Source organism: Bidens hawaiensis, unplaced genomic scaffold (assembly GCF_021521415.1).
Source record: "Bidens hawaiensis isolate Kalapana, Puna unplaced genomic scaffold, B.hawaiensis_p1.1 tig00037905_1, whole genome shotgun sequence".
Lineage (NCBI taxonomy): Eukaryota > Viridiplantae > Streptophyta > Magnoliopsida > Asterales > Asteraceae > Bidens > Bidens hawaiensis.
Genome location: NW_027496634.1, coordinates 170,938 through 193,458, shown reverse-complemented (window position 1 = coordinate 193,458; position 22,521 = coordinate 170,938). Strand labels below are relative to the sequence as shown.

Here is a 22,521-nt window from a genome sequence, read left to right as displayed (position 1 = left end):
TATTTGTGTAGTACTTTATTGGTATGTGGACTTTATCTTATGGATTTTATTGTGGATTTGGTTCTTTTGTTATGTTATGGATTTGAAATTGTTGTGTTTATTGAGCATGTCAAGGGCATATTTTTGTTTTTTTTTTGTTTGTCTTTGGTTTCTTTACCATATTGGTTGTTAGACACTCGCGGTTGCATGGTCGGGTCTTTGGATTGTCACATTGCCGAGTCTTGGGAGTTACCTTCTAGCAGCTTTCTGGATTTCAGGGGAGTTTTCTGTTCTCTCTTTGCACTTTACTTTTATAGTTTTTTGTTGTACATCAAGGGAGTTGTACAATTCAAATGTGGGGAGGGAGTTTAAACTTTGTTTGTCTAAAATAAAATTTTTTTGCAAAACTCCTAAATAAATGTAACAAATAATAACCATTAAGCAATTTTTAATTCAAACTTTAATTGCATTGTTCTGAAGCACAAATCTTTAAGACATTCAAGCCAAAAATCTTTAAAAATACATACCTTTAAACATGACAAACAAAAAGATTCACATTCTTACTTTGCAAAAATTACCCATTCCGCCCGTTTCCGTGAGTTAGCCTCGTCAGTTATTTTTGCTCATGTTTTTGCGGGCAATTGAGTGAGCCGGGTGATTATTGCAAAGTAGAACTTGTTTTTGGCATGCATTTCAAACCATATACACATACATAGTATAAACCATTTGAGGAATTTAGGATAAACCCATGTCTAGCCATTTTTCACTTATATTTTCCTTACCCACATTATTCTCCTAGTAGCCCATGTTTAGCCTTTTCCCGTGTTTTTCTTTTTCACCCTATATTTTTATCGCCCACTTAGCCATAAAGCCTTTTTTTCCACCCATTTTTGGTTAGAAATCCGGTTCGGCTAAGTTAGCTTGTTTTTCATTTCATTTTCATGTATTTTATCACTTGGGAGCTATCTCCGAAAGTGTTTTATTAGTTTTTATTCATTTGTATAGTTTTTATAAAAAAACAAAAAAAAAAGAAAAAGAAAAAAAAAAGTGTTGCAAGAAAAGAATAAGAAATTTAGTTCATCCTATATTGATGAAGTTTGATTTCAAAGAGCAATTTTTGGTTCGTTAGCTCTCAGTTCGTTTAGACCACTTGGTTTAGTTAGTTTTTATTTTTAGCTAGCTTAGTTCCGGATTTTCTAGCATTTTTAGCCACTTTTCCCAAAAATTCCTCACCCTAACCCTAAGCCAAATTACAACCCTCAAGTACTCGTGTTTTATGCTATGTATGTGTCGGTTAGATTTGAGCCTTAAACAAGCCTACGCTTTGTTTGGTCATCGTCTTGGCATCGAGTGTTCTCAACATACAATATTACATGTATGATCACTAAATATAGCCGAGTGTATGAGTGAACATTGTGAGGTTTGCAAGGTGGGAATGTGATGGCAACAAATGTAATGTTCTTTAGACTATGTCTTCATTTTTAATAGGCTTGTTTGGAAACATCAATAGTGCTTGCTTGTAAATCTTTTAAAAACTTTGAATGATTATTGCTTGCGGGTTATTCTTGTTTTTGTGGAGTTTGTTTCATTTGCTTGAGAACAAGCAAAGTTCAAGTGTGGGGATATTTGATGTAACACAAAGTGTACACCTTTTAGCATCAAATTATCCTCTTATTTTGGTAAAACTCCATGCAAATTTGTTGTATTCGGTACTTATTTGATTTATTTATGAATTTGCAAGTCCGGGCGCCCGCCCGACGAAGAAACGATGAAAAGATGGCGTTTTTCGGACAAAAATCAAGAATCTGCCAAAAGTGCACGACCATGCTGAGAAAGTGCATGACCATGCAGAGAGCAGGTGCATGACCATGCTAAGGAAGTGTATGGACATGCTGAGCAAATGCACCATCATGCACTTTATGGGTATGATGGTGCACCTTTATTGGAACCCGTGCACATCTAATACCGTGCCAAAGTGCATGACCATGCTAGGAAAGTGCATGACCATGCTCTGAAACGGCACCATCATGCGCCTTATGTGCATGACGGTGCCACTTTATTGGAACCCGTGCACATCTACTATCGTGCCAAAAGTGAAACTGCACCATCATGCACTTTTTGTGCACCGTCATGCACTTCGGAGGGCACGAACCCGTGCACTATCCGATGCCGAGGACTAGACACATTAATTTTGAAAGTGCACTAGCTAATGCCGGAAATGCACGACCATGCACTTTTTGTGCATGACCGTGCACTTTTTTGGAACCTGCAACTCTAAGCCGCCTAAAGTGAAAGTTTGACTTACCCAAAATAGTGCACGACCATGCACTTTTTGTGCATGACCGTGCACTTTGTCCAGAAGCTTATAAACACTTATTTTCACTTCATTTTGGTGTGTGGAGCCTTGATGATTCTCTCTCAACCCTTGAAAATTAGTTTATGTGTTCCTTGAGAGTTTGAAGGTTTCCACCATCCTCAAGATCCATCATTACATTCTTCAATCCTTGCTTGATCTTAGTTTTCATTCCTTTGTTCTTGAACATGTTTTGTAAGCTTATTTCTAGTTTGATTGTAGTTGTATTAAGCCTTATGGGCTAATTACTTTTTTTATCTAGACAATGTTGAAACTCTTATTAATGTGATATATTATCTATGCATGATTTTGGTAAAGTGGTTTTCTTTCAAGAATATGGTTGATTTATAAGTTGATATTGATGGTGTCCATGGTTGTTATGTTACATAACCTTGTTAGTTTTGCAAATGTTTAGGCATTCATGTTGGAAAACTATGTTCTAGATGTTTGTTTGTAAACTTTGAATATTCATGAAATCTTTGTTTACATTACTAAGTTAGGAATGACTAGTAAAAATTAACTTGGTTATATAATTATTGATGAGTATGAAACCCTACACTTAATATTGGAAAATTGATGAGTGTTGTTATGATTCTTGACTTGGTGATGACTTGCTAGTTAAAGTTTCATAAGTTTATATTAATTTCATGAATTTGGCTACTTTAGTGTAATCTTATGTGGTTAGAATGTTGTTCATGCTAGCTTTCCTTTGATTGTGAGACTTTGTTGGTTTGACAAACAAGTTAGTCTATGTTTATCTCTTGATTGAAAACCCATCATGATGATTATTTGCTAGTATTAGGTTGCTTTATTGTAATCTAGTATTTATGTTTAGATTCATGATGTTTTACCATATTATTGCTATTTTATCATATTAGTAGAGTGGATTCATGTCTAGGTAGTTTGTTGGATTGATTATATTCTTGTGCTTTTACTTGCTTATTTTCATTGTATGCAAATTTAGTTAATTAAAAATTCAACTTAAGATTTACTTATTCGCTTGATCATTTACAAAGATTTAGTACTAGAAATTTATCGTGTCCATGGATTGATACTCGCTTCTTACAGACACTTTATTATAAACGATAGGTACACTTGCCTTTCGTGTGTGGTTTAGTTGTAGGTGAAAACCTAGTTTAAAACCCGATTTGTGTGGAACTTTTACTTAAATTTTTATATATATATTCACACACGTCACTCTCTCTCATCTTATTTCCTCTCTCTAGCCGATATAGAAGAAGAATCGATTTCCGACACGAAGTAATGATAGTATGATGTTGTATGAACTCAAACGTTAGATTTAGTCACAAAACGATGAGCCGCCACCGTTAAACCGTTAAAGTCACGAGATCCGGGTGGAATCGGGTATAAACCGAGCCTAAGATGAGCTTAAGGGTCACCCTAGCTCAAATCTGGATTGAACGGGAAGAAAAACGGTGGAAAATGAGTCAGATATCGTTTTTCCGGTGAAGCTGCGGTTTTCCGGCAGCGGCGCAGGAAAGGCGGCGGGTACGAGGAAAGTTATGTCAGAGAATGTTTCTGACATTCTCTGACCTAACCCTAACTTGTCAACGGGGAGTTGATGAATTAGAGGTAGTTCGTTAACGGGGAAGATAACGAACTAGGGGTAATTCGTTTGATAATTCGTTAAAGGAAGCTTAACGAACTAGACTTAGTTCGTGTCCAAATTCGAGAAGAAAGAGATAACGAATTAGAAAGTCTAATTTGTTACATGGACTGCTTCGTTATATGAACTGATTCATTAAGTTCCAGTTCATTAAGGACCAGTTCGTTACAAGGTCCAGTTCGTTAAGGACCAGTTTGTTATAAAAGTCAGTTCGTTCTTCGTCCAGTTCGTTATGATAAGATAACGAATCAGGCTATGTTCTGATTAATGGATTAAGTTTGAAGGAATGAAAGATAGGTCCCTGGACCTAGACAAGAATGGTTTAATTACATTATAGTCCTTGGACTTGGATAATTTATTAAAGATACCTTTAAAGGTTAACGAGTAACGATTAACTAACCGGTAAAGATGCAATGAAGCAAAACCGGGTTAGACACTTAAGAACAATTAAGTAAATAATGAGAATGGTTAGCACAATACTTGATAATGCATTTATTAAACAGTTAGTCGCGCACAACTCAAGAAGGAATAACCGTTAACGGAAGAAGTAACCGAGTTCAAGTGAGTTTCTAGCCCCATTTCCTTGTTATGTTTTCGGGGCTGTGGGAATACTCGATGTGATAGTTAATACACTTACCTTAAGTGGTAAGTGTATGCCTTGTATGATTCATGTATGAATAAATGCTTGACGGCGCGTGAACGATCTTCGGACATTGCACGTACCGCCAGGTGGTAGTTTAAATATATGATTTTATATACATGATGTATGAATGATGTACGTATGTTACAGTACGTATGGTTGACTGATGGTACGTGAACGATCTTTGGATATTGCGCGTACTGTTGGGTTATAAATGAAGATATGAATGTTATATGTAATGTATGGATGATGTATGAACGTTATGAATGAATGTTGTCGGGACGTGAACGATCTTCGGATATTGCACGTAACGATAATGGGTATGGTTGTTAAATGAATAATGTGAAAGAACGCCTAGAGTGTTCTTACGCCACGATGTAATTGTTGTATACGCAAAGTAAGTGTATGCAGGTACAGGAACGGTTAATGAGTTCTACGTCTGACGTAATAAGTTAGGATGGCAAATCCCTCTAACTTCCTTTAGATATAGACTTGGCATGCGATGGCGTAGTTAAGGACTGCGGGCCTTATACGTGTTATAGATGGTAGTTGATAACGTAATTAAGGACTGCGGGCCTTATACGTGTTATAGATGATAGATGAGAACGTAATTAAGGACTGTGGGCCTTATACGTACTTCGGATATGATCCAGCATACGAAAAGACTGCAGAGCTTAGACATGCTGTAATTTTTTATGGTAGCATTTGAGAGGACTGCGGACCTCTTACGTGCTATGAACTAGGTTGCAACATAGGGAAGGACTGTGGACCTTGTAGGTGTTGTTATTGTGGGATGGTACAGGGAAGGACTGCGAACCTTGCACGTACCATAAATGGTGAACGTAGGTAAGGACTGCTGACCTTGAGTATAGGTATAGACGGCGGACTATGAACATACTCTCGGTAAGCTGAGGTAGGTAATAGTATGTGTGCATAAATGTATGTTGGAAAGGTAACTGGTTAGGTATGGATATGTATCTTCAGATATGTATGTATGTATGACATGTGTATGTATTGTATGTCGCCTGATTAACTAGAACTCACTCAGCGTAGCTGACTTTTAGTATGCACGCAGGTGAATACATTTAAGGAGCTAGCATGAGGAGGGCACATGGCATGGATTGAACGGCTGGCATCTGAAGATGGAAGAAATGATGTTTTAAATATGATGTTTTATGTTATGGTTTTAAAAGAAAGGATTAATGTTTTGTACCGAATGATTAAAGTTAACGTTTTCACGAAAGTTTTAATTAACTCTGATTTGAAAGAACTGTGTTTATGAGTAAATCCAACGTGAAAGTAGGGCTACCGGATTCGGGGCCTTACAGATATGGAGATATTATCTGTATGGTACTAAGTGTACCATTTACACTGACCATAAAAGTTTAAAGTACTTCTTCGAGCAGAAAGAGCTGAACATGAGCAGAGAAGATGGCTAGAGTTAATAAAGGATTACGACTGTGACATTAAGTATTACCCTGGTAAAGCTAATGTGGTTGCTGACGCGTTAAGTCGTAAGAATGAGGAAGTTATTGCAACTGTGAAGTCATACCAGTTGATTATGAACTCAAGCCTATTTGAAGAAATCATCAAAGTGCAGTCAGAAGTGCTGATAAATGAAGGGCTAATAAAGAAGGAAAGGATTTTTGGTCAGCAAGACGAGTTTATGGAAAACACGCATGGTGTTAAGACTAGGTTTGATCATATGTCGATCCCACGCCATGGAGATCTTAGAGGTCGAATCTTAGATGAAACTCATAAGTCAAGATACTCAATTCATCCGGGAACTACGAATATGTACCAGGATTTGAAAAAAGACTACTGGTGGCCAGGAATGAAGAATGATGTGGTAGATTATGTCAGTAAGTGCTTAACTTGTTTACAAGTCAATGCAGAGCACCAGAAGCCTTATGGGAAGATGCAACCTTTGGAGATACCAGAATGGAAATGGGAACACATCACCATGGATTTCATAACTAAGTTACCTCGTACAGCTAAGCATCATGATACCATTTGGGTGATAGTGGACCGTTTGACCAAAAGTGCTCACTTTCTGCCTATACGAGAGACCATCTCGTCAGAAATGTTAGCAAGTTTGTTCATTAAAGAAGTTGTATCTAAGCATGGAGTACCGTTATCGATCGTGTCCGATAGAGATACTCGGTTTACTTCGAGGTTCTGGAAGAAGTTCCATGAAGCTATGGGAACGAGGTTGAACATCAGCACGGTGTATCATCCTCAAACAGATGGACAGTCTGAAAGGACGATCCAAACCCTTGAGGATATGCAACGTGTTTGTGTTCTAGACTTTGGAGGAAGTTGGGATGATCATCTGCACCTGGCAGAGTTCTCCTGTAACAACAGCTACCTGGCAAGCATTGGTATGCCACTGTTCGAAATGTTGTATGGGAGACGTTGTAGAACCCCAGTATGTTGGGGAGAGATTGGTCAGGAAGAGATGGGAAGACTAGAGGTTATTCAAGAAACCTCGTCAAAGTTTGATCAGATCAAGGCAAGGATGAAAGCTGCTCAAGACAGACAGACGTCGTATGCTGATAAGCGGCGACGACCGATTGAGTTTAGTGTTGGTGACAATGTGATGCTCAAGGAATCGCCTTGTGATGTGTGTAAAACGATGCTCTCACAACTAAGCTTTAAATTTATTAAATGAAATTCCTAAAGAAGCCACACAAAACCGGCAAGTGTACCGATCACTAATAGTATAGCACTAAGGAAGTCCGAGTGTCGAACACAAGGACACGTGAAAACGTATTCAATACTTAACCCTAAATAAGACTCACCTAAGAATAATATATTTTAAATGTTTTTTAATTATTAACTACTTAACCTAACTTAAATTAACTTAAAAGACTTAAATTAAGAAACCTAGACGAAACTTTGTAAATAAGATTTATCAATGGGAAAAACGTCTACCTAGGTAAGAATCCTATTGAAGGTATAAAAAGCAAATGGATTGTAGAATCTCACGACACCAGTTCCTAAGGAATAACACAACTAAGGTTCACTCAGGAAGCTAGATTACCTCTCGGGCTCACTAACAAACCCTAACCTACACTTAGTTGATTTTAAGAACAAAACCGGGTGACGAATTGTTAAAGTGCTCTAATGCCGACTCTCCTCTCGGTCTCACCGACACACTACCCTAATGGAGACGAATACTACGCAACCAAGGATAGAGGAACAATTTAGTTTAACTTAAACTAGATCAACTAATCTCTCAAAACCCAAACCCGACAAAAACCGAGCCCGCTCTCGCGCGATCCTAATCCTAACAAGTAAAAGCTATGAGACGACCCTACTTCCTATCACCTCTCGATCTCTAAGAAGTTGTCTACCCGCTGAATCTAATCAATTAACATACCCAACTAAACCCTACGGTTGTACTTCCCGCAAACAATCTCTAAACACAAAGTAAAGTGTTCAAACAAGCTAAAATCAATCAAAACTGATTCAATCAATCAAAGCAAGAGGTATATGAGTATAATTTTTAGGTCCCCGCGGGGCGTCGCCGATCGATACGAGATCCGCACGAGGTCTAGGAGTGCGGAATCCTCCTAGACTCGTTTAATGGTGTACAAGACGAAGAACACGATTATACACATACTAATACACGAACAAACACACGAATGGGATAAACACATCTGCAGATCTTTTATATAATAACCGAAACACTTACATACCAAACATGAAAACAAATGACACGGCCGACCCGAGGTGAGCTCTACCTCGGGCCGTCCCACACGGCTCACTCTCTCGGTTTCTCTCTTGACAAATAAAATGATCACTCAAAACTCTAACTTTTTGGATTACTAACCCTAAACACGGCACACATATATATATAAACTTCGCGGGCTTGGGCCTGTAGGCGAAGTTGTTCTAACTTCGCCTATGGCAGAAGTTGTTACAACTTCGCCTATAGCGAAGTTGTTACAAGTTCGCCTATGGTGAAGTTGCTCTAACTTCGTACTTCCACAATGCTGAACAGAATGGCATAGCGACGGTCACAAAACATGCACCAACAGACTCCCCTTTGACCGTTGCTCTCAATTCTAACAAACACAAAAGATCATCTGTTACAAAACATGCACCAACATACTCCCTCTTAGCTGATGATCTTCTGTTTGCTCTTCAACCAGCCGTGTCTGAAACTGTCTTGTAGCTTCACAAATCTACCAATCACCCAGCGTCTTCCATATCAGATCTCCCCTTCAGTGTAAGCTTCTCCGAATATAATAGGTTGAGGTCTTTGAAATGCATGCATCCTCGTGCCTAATTAATCATCTCAACCAATCACGTGAGTCCTTCTGACTTCACAACACGTGAAGTTCTTCTAACTTCACCAACACGTGAAGTTGGGCTCCCTCCACAACTTCACCAACAAGTCGGCATACGATAAGGTTTAATCTTCAACTACTCAACATCAAGTGATCAATTTCATCACAAAACCACCTTGACAGAATCTAACACACATGACCATTAATTAATCCGAAGCATCTTCAATCACCAGGGATAACGATCAAGAACATAAACACTTTAAATCCCGATTAAATCCAACTTGTTCCAGAATTTTCACTCTAATAAATAAGCATCACGTTTCAGGATCCAATTCTCGAACGCCTTGAAAATAACATAAATAATATGCTCTGACCGCAATCTAGTAATGACGAAAACCTTCAGTTCAATTTGACTTTCTTCAGTTGGTCAACCTCGAACAACAACAATTTCATTGCCGACAAACACCCAAATATGTGTTAATATCCAGTTTCAATCAATATCCCATTCACAAACTCAACTCCATATCAAGAGTTGACACGTATTTGTTCAAACGTAAGACCCAGAGATAACAAGTTTCACTCGTTGACGGAACAACATCTCCGGTCTCACAATAATCGTGTACACCTGGCCATACACACTAAAACTCCAAAACACTCCTTTTTTTTTTTCTCGTTAACTTCGCCTAAAGTCAACTTCGCCTGTCCATAACTTCGCCTGGCTATAACTTCGCCTGTCAATAACTTCGCCTGACTGATAAGCGAACTTGTGAGGTAGGCGAAGTTGTGAATAACTTCGCTTAACCTTATATCTTCGCCTAAACCCTAAAATTTAAGCGACAACTTCGCCTGAACCCAATAACTTCGCCTGCGGCGCTGATCGGCCAGAAACGATCAGAAGCGTGCCAGAAACACCAAAACGCAGATCTCGAACCATAGCATAAGAGCCTAAGGCTCTGATACCACTTGTAAGTCCCCCGCCCCGGGGCGTCGCCGATCGATACAAGATCCGCACGAGGTCTAGGAGTGCGGAATCCTCCTAGACTCGTTTATTGGTGTACAAGACGAAGAACACGATTACACACATACTAATACACGAACAAACACACGAATGGGATAAACACATCTGCAGATCTTTTATATAATAACCGAAACACTTACATACCAAACATGAAAACAAATGACACGGCCGACCCGAGGTAAGCTCTACCTCGGGCCGTCCCACACGGCTCACTCTCTCGGTTTCTCTCTTGACAAATAAAATGATCACTCAAAACTCTAACTTTTTGGATTACTAACCCTAAACACGACACACATATATATATATAAACTTCGCGGGCTTGGGCCTGTAGGCGAAGTTGTTCTAACTTCGCCTATGGCAGAGGTTGTTACAACTTCGCCTATAGCGAAGTTGTTACAAGTTCGCCTATGGCGAAGTTGCTCTAACTTCGTACTTCCACAATGCTGAACAGAATTACATAGCGACGGTCACAAAACATGCACCAACATAATTAAATAACTCACAGCCACTAAACACAACCTAATTCAATGTTAAACCAAACTTTCATCAACAATTCAAGTCATGATGATCAAACAATCCATATTACTTACTAAAACCTAACAATTTTCATCAAACCAAGGTAGAACTAACAAGTTTAGCCTAACATTATTTTTGGACAGAAGCTATACATTAGTTTAAGCATCATATAACTCAACCAAAACATAACTAAACTCATTCAATGATCAAGATTAATCAAGAACAAGTCAATCTTCAATTCAATTGCAAAACAATTCAAGTTAAAGATCAAAATCAACAAGTTATGAGTCTTGAACAATAGAACAAAGTTTATGGATGTAATACTCAAGATTATGGCTGAGTTTCTTGATGAATATGGTCCCTAGATGCTGTACCAAGTTGTCCTAATCCTTATTCTTCTTCACTTGGTCACACAAGATGCAAAAACGACTTTCTTGGAACCCTAGAAGCTGCCGATCGGAAGTTTTTTGGATGGTTGCTGCTGATTCCGGGATTTAGAGGCTGGTCTAGGGTTTTTTTCTTGTTAATTAACTTAATATATTATCATGTAAGGCTTTAATATTGTGGGCTTGGGTCGGGCCTTGAGTTTTAATCTTCAAAATTGATCAAAAAGGCCCCTAGAGTCTTCAAACTTTACTCTTTTCTCCATTAAAACTCATAACCTACAATTAATATTCAATCTTTGTAAGATCATGCAGAAACTATCCATAACTATTATTTATTAAACTAAAAAGCAATTAAATCATGATAAAACGATAAGGAAAGTAAGTGTGTTTTACAACACATCACCTTGGAACTTTACTTGAGTTTTAATCTTCAAAATTGATCAAAAAGGCCCCTAGAGTCTTCAAACTTTACTCTTTTCTCCATTAAAACTCATAACCTACAATTAATATTCAATCTTTGTAAGATCATGCAGAAACTATCCATAACTATTATTTATTAAACTAAAAAGCAATTAAATCATGATAAAACGATAAGGAAAGTAAGTGTGTTTTACAACACATCACCTTGGAAAGGAATTATCCGTTTTAGAAAGAGAGGGAAGTTGAGTCCGAGGTACATTGGGCCATTTAAGATTATGGAGTGTGTGGGTGGAGTGGTTTACAAGCTAGATTTACTCGAGGAGTTAGAAGTAATTCATTCAAACTTTCATGTTTCTCATCTGAGAAAATGTCTGGCTGATGACACGTCGGACGTGCCATTAATAGACATCGAAGTTGATGAACAGTTGAACTACATTGAGCAACCAATCGAGATAGTTAATAGCAAGGAAAATCAACTCTGTCACAAGGTTATACCCTTAGTGAAAGTGATATGGAAGCATCGGAAAGGATCGGACGCTACACGGGAAGCTGAAGAAGAGATGCGCAAGTTTTATCCAGATTTGTTTATGTAATAGTTTGGTTTCGGGGACGAAACCTCTTTAAAGAGGGAAGACTTGTAACATCCCGTTTTCTCGTTTCGGTTAATAAAATAAAAATATGTTTTATTATGAGCCGAACTAGTGTTGGGTTAAATAGATATGGGTTATGGACATGGATATAAAATAAAGGAAGAAAAGACCATGGGCTTGAGCCCATGACCCATAATATATAAACCAAACTTATGCATTAATCCATTCATTTCCACTAACTCCATACACCATCAAAAACACCCACTTAGCTCTCTCTCTCATCTTGCCTTCTCTCTCTATCCAAAATCACCAAGAAACCCGATCATCAACCCGAGGTAATGATAGTATGAAAATGTATAGATCCAAACCCGCTAGATCTAGCCGTGAAACGACGAGCCGACACCCTAAACCGTTAAAGTCACGAGATTCGGATGGAATCGGGTATAAACCAAGCAAAAGATGAGCTTAGGGGTCGCCCTAGCTCATATCTGGATTGAACGGGACGAAAAACGGTGAAAAACAGTGTAAAATTGGGTAAAATACGTTTTTCCGGCCACCGCCTGGTTTTCCGACACGACGACGCCGGAAAGGCGGCGCGAGAATTTAAGGTTGTCAGAGAATGTTTCTGACATTCTCTGACCTAACCTAACCCTAATTTGTTACGGAAATATAAAGAATTATCCTCCGGTTCGTTATGCCAATTCGCTATGGAATGATAACGAATTAGCCTCATTCGCTAGCTAATTCGTTAAGCAATTCATATGCTAATTCGTTAATGAAAGAGCGACGAACTAGCCCCAGTTCGTTAAGTCCAATTCGTTATGATGACCATTTCGTTATAAGGTCTAATTCTTTATGGGGATTGGTTCGTTATAAGGGTTCAATTCACTATGAAGTTCAATTCGTTAACCAGACCAAATGAATAAGTCCAGATTCGTTACAGGGTCCAATTCGTCATGAGGGCAGTTCGTTATAAAGTAACGAATGGGTTCATTCGTTATGAACCCATTTCGTTAAGAACTGGGTAACGAACCAAAAGTTTGATAAAAATGACAGAATGGTCCCTGGACTTAGATAAGAATGATTTAATTACAAAACAGCCCTTAAACTTTATTAAATAGAAGATACCTTAAAGGATTGAGATGTTAACAATAATAAATTATCATGAAATCCTATTGGAAAATGTGTTAAGACAGATAAAGAAAATAAATTTTTTTAAAGTTGACCTGGCAGCTTAACCCCTGCTAGGGGCTCTGCCCCTTGGACCCCGCTAGGGGCTGCCGCCCCTAGAACCTCGCTGCCCCGGACCCCCGTTCGTTGAGGGTCGTAATTAAACTAGAAATGCAATATGGGTAGCGATAGATAATTGATACGTGTAATTGTTATACAGTTAGTCGCGCACAGCTAAAGAAGGGAATAACTATTAACGGTGAACGTAACCGCGTTCAGGTGAGTTTCTATCCCCATTCCTTGTTATGTTTTTGGGGCTGTGTGCATGCTCGACGTGATTAGTTAATACACTTACCTTAAGTGGTAAGTGTATGTCTTATATGATTTATGTATGAATCTATGCTTGACGATGCATGAACGATCTTCGGATATTGCATGTACCATCAAGGGACAGTTTAAAGATATGATTGATACATATATGATGTATAAATAATGTATGAACGTATGTAGGTTATGGTTATGAATGTATAGAAAAGGTATGGAAGGTATAGTTAGAAAAGGGAACCGACCATAAAAATGCCGCCGAATGTAGGGAACGACCCTAATAATGTCGGCGAATGTAGGGAACCGACCCTAATAATTTCGGCGAATGTAGGGAACCGACCCTAATAATATCTGCGAATGTAGGGAACCGACCCTAGTAATATCGGCGAAGGTTATAGGGTGGAATGATCTTTAAAACGTATATGTATAAATGGAAGTATGTATGTAAGTATGAAAGAAAGAATGAAAGTACGTATGTACGTAAGTATATAAGTAAATATGAAGTATGTACCTTTGGGTGCATATATAAGTATATGAATGTATTGTATGTCGTCTGATCAACTAGAACTCACTCAGCGTAGCTGACTTTTAGTATGCACGCAGGTTAACAGATTGAGACAGCTGGTTTGAGCGGGACACATGGCAAGATTGAAGAGGCTGGCATCTGAAGATTGTCATGATGTTTTGATATTATCGTTTATGTTATATTTTTAAAATACAAGTTACGAATGTTTGTATTGAATGGTTGACTAATATTATTATTCCACGAAAGTTTTAATTCACCCTGATATTTAAAACTGTGTTTATGAGTAAATCCAACGTCCAATGTAAGGCACTGGGATCGGGGCCTTACAAATTCTTTATTTTATTCATAACCCTCTATTTGAGATAGATGATTCCACATGTTCTGTCACCACACACCTTAGATGACATAGATGACCACTTGGATGATGTGGCGATGACATGGACGACAAATTGGATGATGTGTATCGCCACTTGGAAAGGTTACTGATGCGTCACCCTAATCCTCTATCTGAGATAGATGATTACCTAAAATCACTTAAAATAAAGTCAATCACCTAATAATACTTCCTTTTTTTTAAACCTACCTATTATTGAAAAAAATAGCTATAATTAATTAAATAATTGGATGTGTAGTTGTAATGGTTAGCATATTAGCAGGTGTGTTGAAGTGTGATCCACTTATTTGATACTAGACCGGTTGGATAAGGGTCAAAACTAGTAAATTGTTTCAACAGAGTACCTAATCTTCTTTGTGCTGACTATATACAGAAATGTAAACGAATTGAACGTTTAGTGAATCGTCCGACGGAAAGTTCGTTTATGTTCGTTTATTTACTAAATGAAAGAACATAAACGCATGTTCTATTCGTGAACGTACGTTTATTTATGTTTGTTTACATATTAATAGAAAATAAATAAATATTATATGGATAAATCATCTACTTAAAAGTTTCATATATGTTCGTTTATACTCATTTAAATGTGTTTATTTATGTTTGTTTATGTTCGTTTACGTCTTTTCCTATATGTCCATTTTTTAAACGAACGGACATTATCTAACAATTTATCCGATTAAATGTTCGTGTTTGTCTAAAGTTAAATAAACGAACAAACATGACCCCAACTCGGATTTTAATTTATTCATGACTTTTTTATAACGGACTTTGATACATTACCCGTCTCTGTATGTTTATATCTTTTTATTTCTAATGATGATGTTTGTTTTTCTTATTGTATCGATTTTTTATCATGTGATGAACCTACTCAACCCGAAACGGTCGAAACAACCCGGAAATTTTTTATGTATGTTCGTATAAAATTAGAGCATCTAAAAACAGTGAACCACTGAAAAAAATTCTTGAATCCACCACTACAAATAGGTCCGTCGATGTCCATTCTCACGTAGATCTGTCAATGTCCATGAATATTTAAAGTTTGCATTTGGACTCTCTATCCTTTGAAATATGACAAATATTGTAAAATAAGAAAAGTGCCTGCAAGAAGCCATATATAAATCGACCGTCGAAGTACTTGAGAAAGCCTCCGTAATTAACGGTTCGCCGGCACTAACCATTTAACAATGCAAATTTGACTTATTTGTCGTTTTTATCTTACTAGTTACAAAAACTATTATAAACATCAAACAAATTAGAAAAGAAAGTTTACAATGAGTGTTCTCGTTCATGAGCAAATATGATGTTTAGTATAACTTTTAGTGTAATCGATATGTTTAAAATCCGTAGTGTTGATTCATTTCTTAAAATTTATATATTAAAGTCATGAAACTGTTATGAAATTATTCATAAACGAATAAACAGTTAGCATTGATCGTACAAAGAAAGCTCAGGCTCATTTATTTTTCCGTGACCGTGAATTTGTATGAAGCGAGTACCATGCTAACCATTAAGACGATATAATGCAACTTGCGCTAGTTAGGTGTGTTTTAAGATATTAAAGGCGGAAAACCAGTGAAAGTTGGAATTTAAACCTTAGGCATCTGCTCTATAGAGTCATTTATCACTACACCATCTTCTTGAAGGTTAGAAATTGTAGTTTAGTAACTTCTTAGTTGTCGCTTTTACATAGCTTTCACTATGTACAATATGTATTTTTTTTTCTTCATATGGAGTATGACGATCATGCAATGCCAACCCTTTAAACGTTCCTTCAACATTGGTTTAAACGACTGAATTCGATGTTTCTAAATTCTTGAAAAGTGCCTCTATAATAAGTCCTTTTCGGTCTTCAATTTCACACGTAACTTTCTTAAACTTCTAAAATATGCTATAATGTTGGTCTAACCAACTTCATACCATACCTTTTAATTTATCCATGTATGATAACTAAACTTGTTCTAAAGTTAAAAAAAAATACAATTATTTCTCTAAAGCAAGCACCAAGCAACAAATGGAAGCTAGCAAAGAATAACATAAATACATAATATAATACAAACTTGCCTTCTCCGTTGACTTGTAACATATTCACAAACTATATAAACTCACCTTCACTATTCTTCTATTCATCACACTTCATATATCCCCAAAACATATATACCAAAATGAGTACTCATATCCATTCAACTATTTTCATTTTCCAAATATTATTAACATTCATCTTTCCTTCAATATCAGCCGTTGATCCGTCTCCAATCAACATATGGCCTAAGCCAAGATCCTTCAAATGGACCACCCCCCATGCAATCCTTATATTATCACCATCATTCACCATAACATCTCCACCACACAACTACCTTACTCCCGCCGTCAACCGCTACCTCCGGCAAATCCAAACCGCCCAATACAAACCCTTACTCATTCCCAACATAAACTTAACCAACTCTCCACCATTACAAACTTTAACCATCACCATCTCGGACATCACTGCACCGCTTTCACACGGTGTCAATGAATCCTACACTCTCACCATCCCATCCAACACAACTTCAGCCAGTCTCGTGGCGGCCACACCTTGGGCCGCCATGAGAGGGCTGGAAAGTTTCTCCCAGCTAGTTTGGGGAAACCCTGCTCGAGTGGCAGCCGGATTAGTTATATCCGACTGGCCAATATTCGAGCACCGAGGGGTTCTTTTGGACACTTCTAGGAATTATTTTGGAGTTGAGGATTTGTTGAGGTTGATTGGAGCTATGAGTGTGAATAAGTTGAATGTGTTTCATTGGCATATAACTGATGCACAATCGTTTCCATTGGTTTTGAAGTCGGAACCCGAGCTTGCAACGAAAGGGTCGTATGGGCCGGATATGCAATATTCAGCCGAGGATGTGAAGCGGGTTGTGGAGTTCGGGTTAGAACACGGTGTTCGTATCATCCCAGAGATTGATATGCCGGGTAAGTCTTGAACTTGAACTAACTAAAGTAGAAGTTAAAAAAACACCTAGAAAAATGTTTTTCAAAATCAACCTAGCTACTTAAAAAAAAACAGAATATATGTTGGTCTAGAAAATTAACAAGAGTTGATAGGACATACTAACATGTTAATTTCATTTCCATTTAATTGTTACCTAGGGTATGTTTTGATTTTTCATGTAAGTTGTTTAAAATTTAAGTACGTTTTAACAATAAGTTTTTATTAGAAATAGTTCCTAAACAATGTGCTTTGTTTCTAAATTCTAACTATCTAGTACATTGTCATATGTTCCAAACTTTCAGGACACACCGGATCATGGGCAGAAGCTTACCCAGAAATCGTCGCATGCGCCAACATGTTCTGGTGGCCGGCTGGCGCCCCATGGGAAGACCGCCTAGCAGCCGAACCAGGAACCGGCCACCTAAACCCATTAATCCCCAAAACCTACGAGGTTGTCAAAAACATCATCCAAGAAACCACAACTCTATTTCCAGATACCTTTTACCATGGCGGCGCCGACGAGGTTGTTCCCGGTTGCTGGAAAGCCGACCCCACTATCCAAAACTATCTAGCCGGTAACAAAACCCTTAGTGATGTCCTAGAAATTTTTATTAACACCACCAACCCTTACATTACCTCACTTAACCGCACGGCTGTGTATTGGGAGGACGTGATTCTCGACGCGGAGATAAAAGTCCACACGTCAGTCCTCCCAACAGGGACCACCATCATGCAGACATGGAATGGTGGTCCCGCAAACACCAAAAGGTTGGTGTCTGCAGGATACAGGACAATTGTGTCCTCATCCGAGTTTTATTATTTGGATTGCGGGCACGGTGATTTTACGGGAAACAATAGCGCGTATGATCAACCGTTTGAATTTGAACAGAAAAAGGGCGGGTCGTGGTGTAACCCGTTTAAGACATGGCAGTTGATATACAACTATGATATCACATATGGGTTGACCGAGGATGAGGCGAAATTGGTTTTGGGTGGGGAGGTGGCGTTGTGGTCCGAGCAGTCGGACCCGGGGGTTCTTGATTCCCGGATTTGGCCTCGGGCATCTGCTATGGCCGAGGCGTTGTGGTCTGGGAACCGGGATGAGACTGGGATGAAGAGGTATGCGGATGCTACGGATAGGTTGAATGAGTGGGTTAATAGGATGGTTAGCCGAGGGGTCCAAGCCGAGCCGATTCAACCGCTTTGGTGCATTAGGAATCCGGGCATGTGTAATACTTATAACCCGATTTTTTGAAACATTTGTGTTGAATGTTTAATGTTTGATGTTATGAGAGTAAGTGAGTGATTTTAGTTTGTTTTTGAGATTATGTTATAATGAAATTGGAATTTTATTTCAAAGAGTTTAATGGAACAAAATCTTTGTTTAATTTGTCGAACAATGGCATAAAAGGATGTGTCACCCAGGTATGGAAACGGACACCATGTTATGCATCTATTAGGCCTAAAGCCAAGAGGCCCAGCTCAAAAGACCCATCAAGTTATATACAATACACATAAGTGAAGGCAGAGAGGTGCACAAAGAAATCCGAACCCCAAACAAATACCTGGAACTGGTTTTTTTAAACTCCGGGTTTTAATACCCGAACTCGTACTCGACCCTACCCGTTGGGTACGAATATAGTATGCATTTCAGTAGCAACACCCGTACCCGGAACCGACCTGATTTATACTCGGTAACACCCGAAAACGGAACCGGTTCCATACCCGGAACCAAGTTTTTCCAATACCAAAACTGGGTTTTTCAAATACCCGATCTATACCCGAAAGAAATCTGAAAAATACCCGAAAATACCCCTAAAAAGTGCAACCCCTTAAAAAAAATCCAATATATACCCGAAAAAAGCCTAAAAACACAAAAATAAAGTTTTTTCAATACCCGGAAATAGGGCATTCAAATACCCGGTTTTAGAATACTCGAATCTATACCCGAACAACACCTGATGCATAGGGTATGATTTTTACCATACCCGAACCTAAATATTGCTACCATCCGGTTTTTCAATACTCGGTCATACCCAAAACTCGTTCCATACCCAGAACCAGGTATTTGAAAAACCCGATTTATGCACCTCTAAGTGAAGGAACCCTTGCATTGCATAATACAAGAGAGGACACGACATGGATATTATCTATATAATATAGATTCAAAGGCAATTTTGGTGTCGCAATGACTCATATTGGTTAAAATTATTGTCGTTATGGTTACGAACTTTTTAACAAGTTGATTTTTTTTACTGAGCGTCGCAACTGTTTTCTGCATTAACGGATTAATATTTTTAATTTAGTATCGGTTTCTTAATGAACTTAACCCATACCAACCAAATTCACATTAGAGCATCATTGACTTAAAACATTTTTCAATTGCCCTGGGGCAACATACAGTTAAAAACTAGTTGGTATAAATATTAATGAGAGCTTTCTTCTACTCATCTCTCAACCGAACGTTTGGATCCACCCATCTCATTATGTTTACTTATCTTTGTAATTACTTGATTCCTTGGTTGTAATCACTCCCAAAAACACTAGCAATTGAGTCTAATACATCTTAATTTGTGAGTTTTGTTAAAATCAGATCTCCTCACACCATAAAATTGTTGGATCTTGTTGAATACTGCATGTAAGAATATTTAGACCCTATATTGACCTAGAAAAGGCAATTCCACCAATACCAATTCGGCTTCATGCCAGGGCGTTCCACCACGGAAGCAATACACATCATAAGAAGATTGATGGAAAAGTATAGGGAGAAGAAGTGAGACCTACATATTGTGTTCATTGACCTAGAAAAGGCATACGACAACGTGCCGCGTCAAGTGCTTTGGGATTGCCTAAAGGCTAGAGGGGTTCCAAGGAAATCTACCTATATAATAAAAGAGTGGATTTCCACAACCATTTTTTTCTATTTTTCATCAAATCTCTTTAAATTGCCACATGGCGTTTTGACATTTTTTTTAATATTTTCAATTTCATTAAAATATACTTTTTATTAAATCTTTTTAAATTACCATATGGCATTTTGACATTTTTTTTTATTTTTTCTTTTTCATTAAAATACTTTACATCAAATCTCTTTAAATTGTCATATGACATTTTGGCATTTTTTTATTTTTTCCTTTTTATTAATATATTTTTCATCAAATCTATTTAAATTCTATGTAATCCTCAACCCTAATTCTATAATGATTATACTCTAATTCAAAGTGTAAATGCTATTAGACTATACATATTCAGTTAACGATCGTCGTATGCTTTTGCATTCGTGTTCTACATTGGAATTATAAGGTTTGTTTGATTTCTTTTTTTAATGTGTTTTAGTCGATATTCATCAACTTGGGTATCGATTTATCGAATGCAACACAAAACTAAAACATTCATAGGAGATTCGTTAGTAAAAATATGGGTTTTGATAAATTAATTATATTCATTTGGTTCTTTGATTAAATCCAATTTATGAAATGGGGCTTCTCAAATTTTTATTACTTTGGTTTGAAATTAAAAAGTTCTATTTAAATTTCTATATAACTTTGTACTACATGGCCTAAATATATAGTCTCCATGAAAGCTTACCATTAGAATACTTTAAAGTTTTGTAACGTTTGTTAACTACTACAAAACACTAATGTCTATTACGTGTATGCTATTGGTAATTTTATGATATTAACAAAAATATTTGTAAATGTTTATATTATCATTTGTTTATCGTTTTTGTTTTATTATTATCCTGTGTATTACATGTATTTTTTTATTATATATGTTTTACTAACCCGTGTGTCACGCTGGCTCTAACCTAGTATATAGATATAATTATGGATATGTATGTCAAGAGTGCTACAAGTCTTCGTGCGCCTGTAGGAGATACCGACTTCTTCCCTGTCGAGGTAGGCCTTCACCAGGGTCAGCGTTGAGCCTGTTTCTTTCTGCAGTAGTCTTGGACGAGCTGTCAAAGTTGATTCAGAAGACAGTCTCGTGGTGCATGATGTTCGCTGACGATATTGTGTTGGTTGCTGAGAGATAACAAGATCTGAACATGAGGCTAGAGGAGTGACGAACAACTTTGGAGAGAAAAATGTTTAATGATTAGTCGGTCTAAGACCGAGTATTTCCACTGTGATTTCGGTGGGGTAAATGACGATGAGGACGTGCAGATCACCATTGAAGGACATGTGGTCCCGCAGGTAACAAAGTTCAAGTATTTAGGATCATTTGTCCAGAGCGATGGGGAGTTAGATAGTGATGTGGCCCACTGAGTCCAGGTATGATGGTGTAGATGGAGAGTAGCCACAGGTGTATTGTGCAACAAGAGATTTCCAACTAAACTAAAGGGAAAATTTTATCGACTCGCAATTAGACCCGCAATGATATATGGAACAGATTGTTGGGCCATCAAAAAGGCACACACGCGGAAGATGAAGGTAACAGAGATGAGAATGCTACGATGGATGTGTGGGCACACAAGGTTAGACAGAATAAGAAACGACGTGTTTCGGGAGAGATTAGGGGTTGCTAACATATCTGACAATATAAGAGAGGGGAGACTGAGATGGTTTGGACATGTGAAGAGAAGACAAACGACGAATCCTGTTAGATCTGTAGAAAACATCACTACCTTTCTGAGGACATGGTTGATGATAGGAATTCTTGGAAACGTAGAATTAAGGTGCAAGACTTGTATGGATGAGGTAATATCTTAAGGGGCTTCTCCTTACATTCCTTTTATTACACCCCACTATGCTATTTATTCTCATATTACACCCCCAGACATTGCTATTTTGTATTTTGCGCTTATTATTCTTATCTATTTAAGTATTATAATATTAATAATACTAATAGATTTATTATTATTATTATTATTATTATTATTATTATTATTATTATTATTATTATTATTATTATTATTTTTGGTGTTGCAATTTGATTTTCTTCTATATTGTCGCTTACATATGATTTTTAGAGCTGGGGGTCTCACTAGAAGTCACCTCTCTATCCTCTGAGATAGAGGTACGATGTGTTTACATCCCACCCTCCCCGGACCCTACTTATAGTTTTACTATTGGTGGGATTTCACTGGGTTTGATTGATTGATTCATAGAAACTGGATTACTGTAATATTTTGAATTTCATCGTATTAAACCTTAAACCAAAATTGTTTAGGCTAAGAACAATACAAATGGACACGATTACAATCAACATGTTAAAACCCTAAATCATATGAAGATGAAGACCAACAGCAATAGTGATATGAGATGAGAAACTATAAAGTTTTAGATAATTTGAAAGGGGGGGGGGGTGTAAGG

At 37.6% G+C, this 22,521-nt stretch overlaps 1 protein-coding gene across 1 annotated transcript; it reads left to right on the top strand.

Moving 5' to 3' along the window:
* The first annotated feature begins 16,383 nt into the window (after positions 1–16,383).
* Positions 16,384–18,539, top strand: LOC143589842 (beta-hexosaminidase 2-like). The gene is made up of 2 exons (XM_077070484.1): positions 16,384–17,187; positions 17,509–18,539. Exons 1-2 carry the CDS (start codon positions 16,401–16,403, stop codon positions 18,459–18,461), a joined length of 1,740 nt encoding a protein of 579 aa, XP_076926599.1. The 5' UTR covers positions 16,384–16,400; the 3' UTR covers positions 18,462–18,539.
* The last annotated feature ends 3,982 nt before the right edge of the window (positions 18,540–22,521 follow it).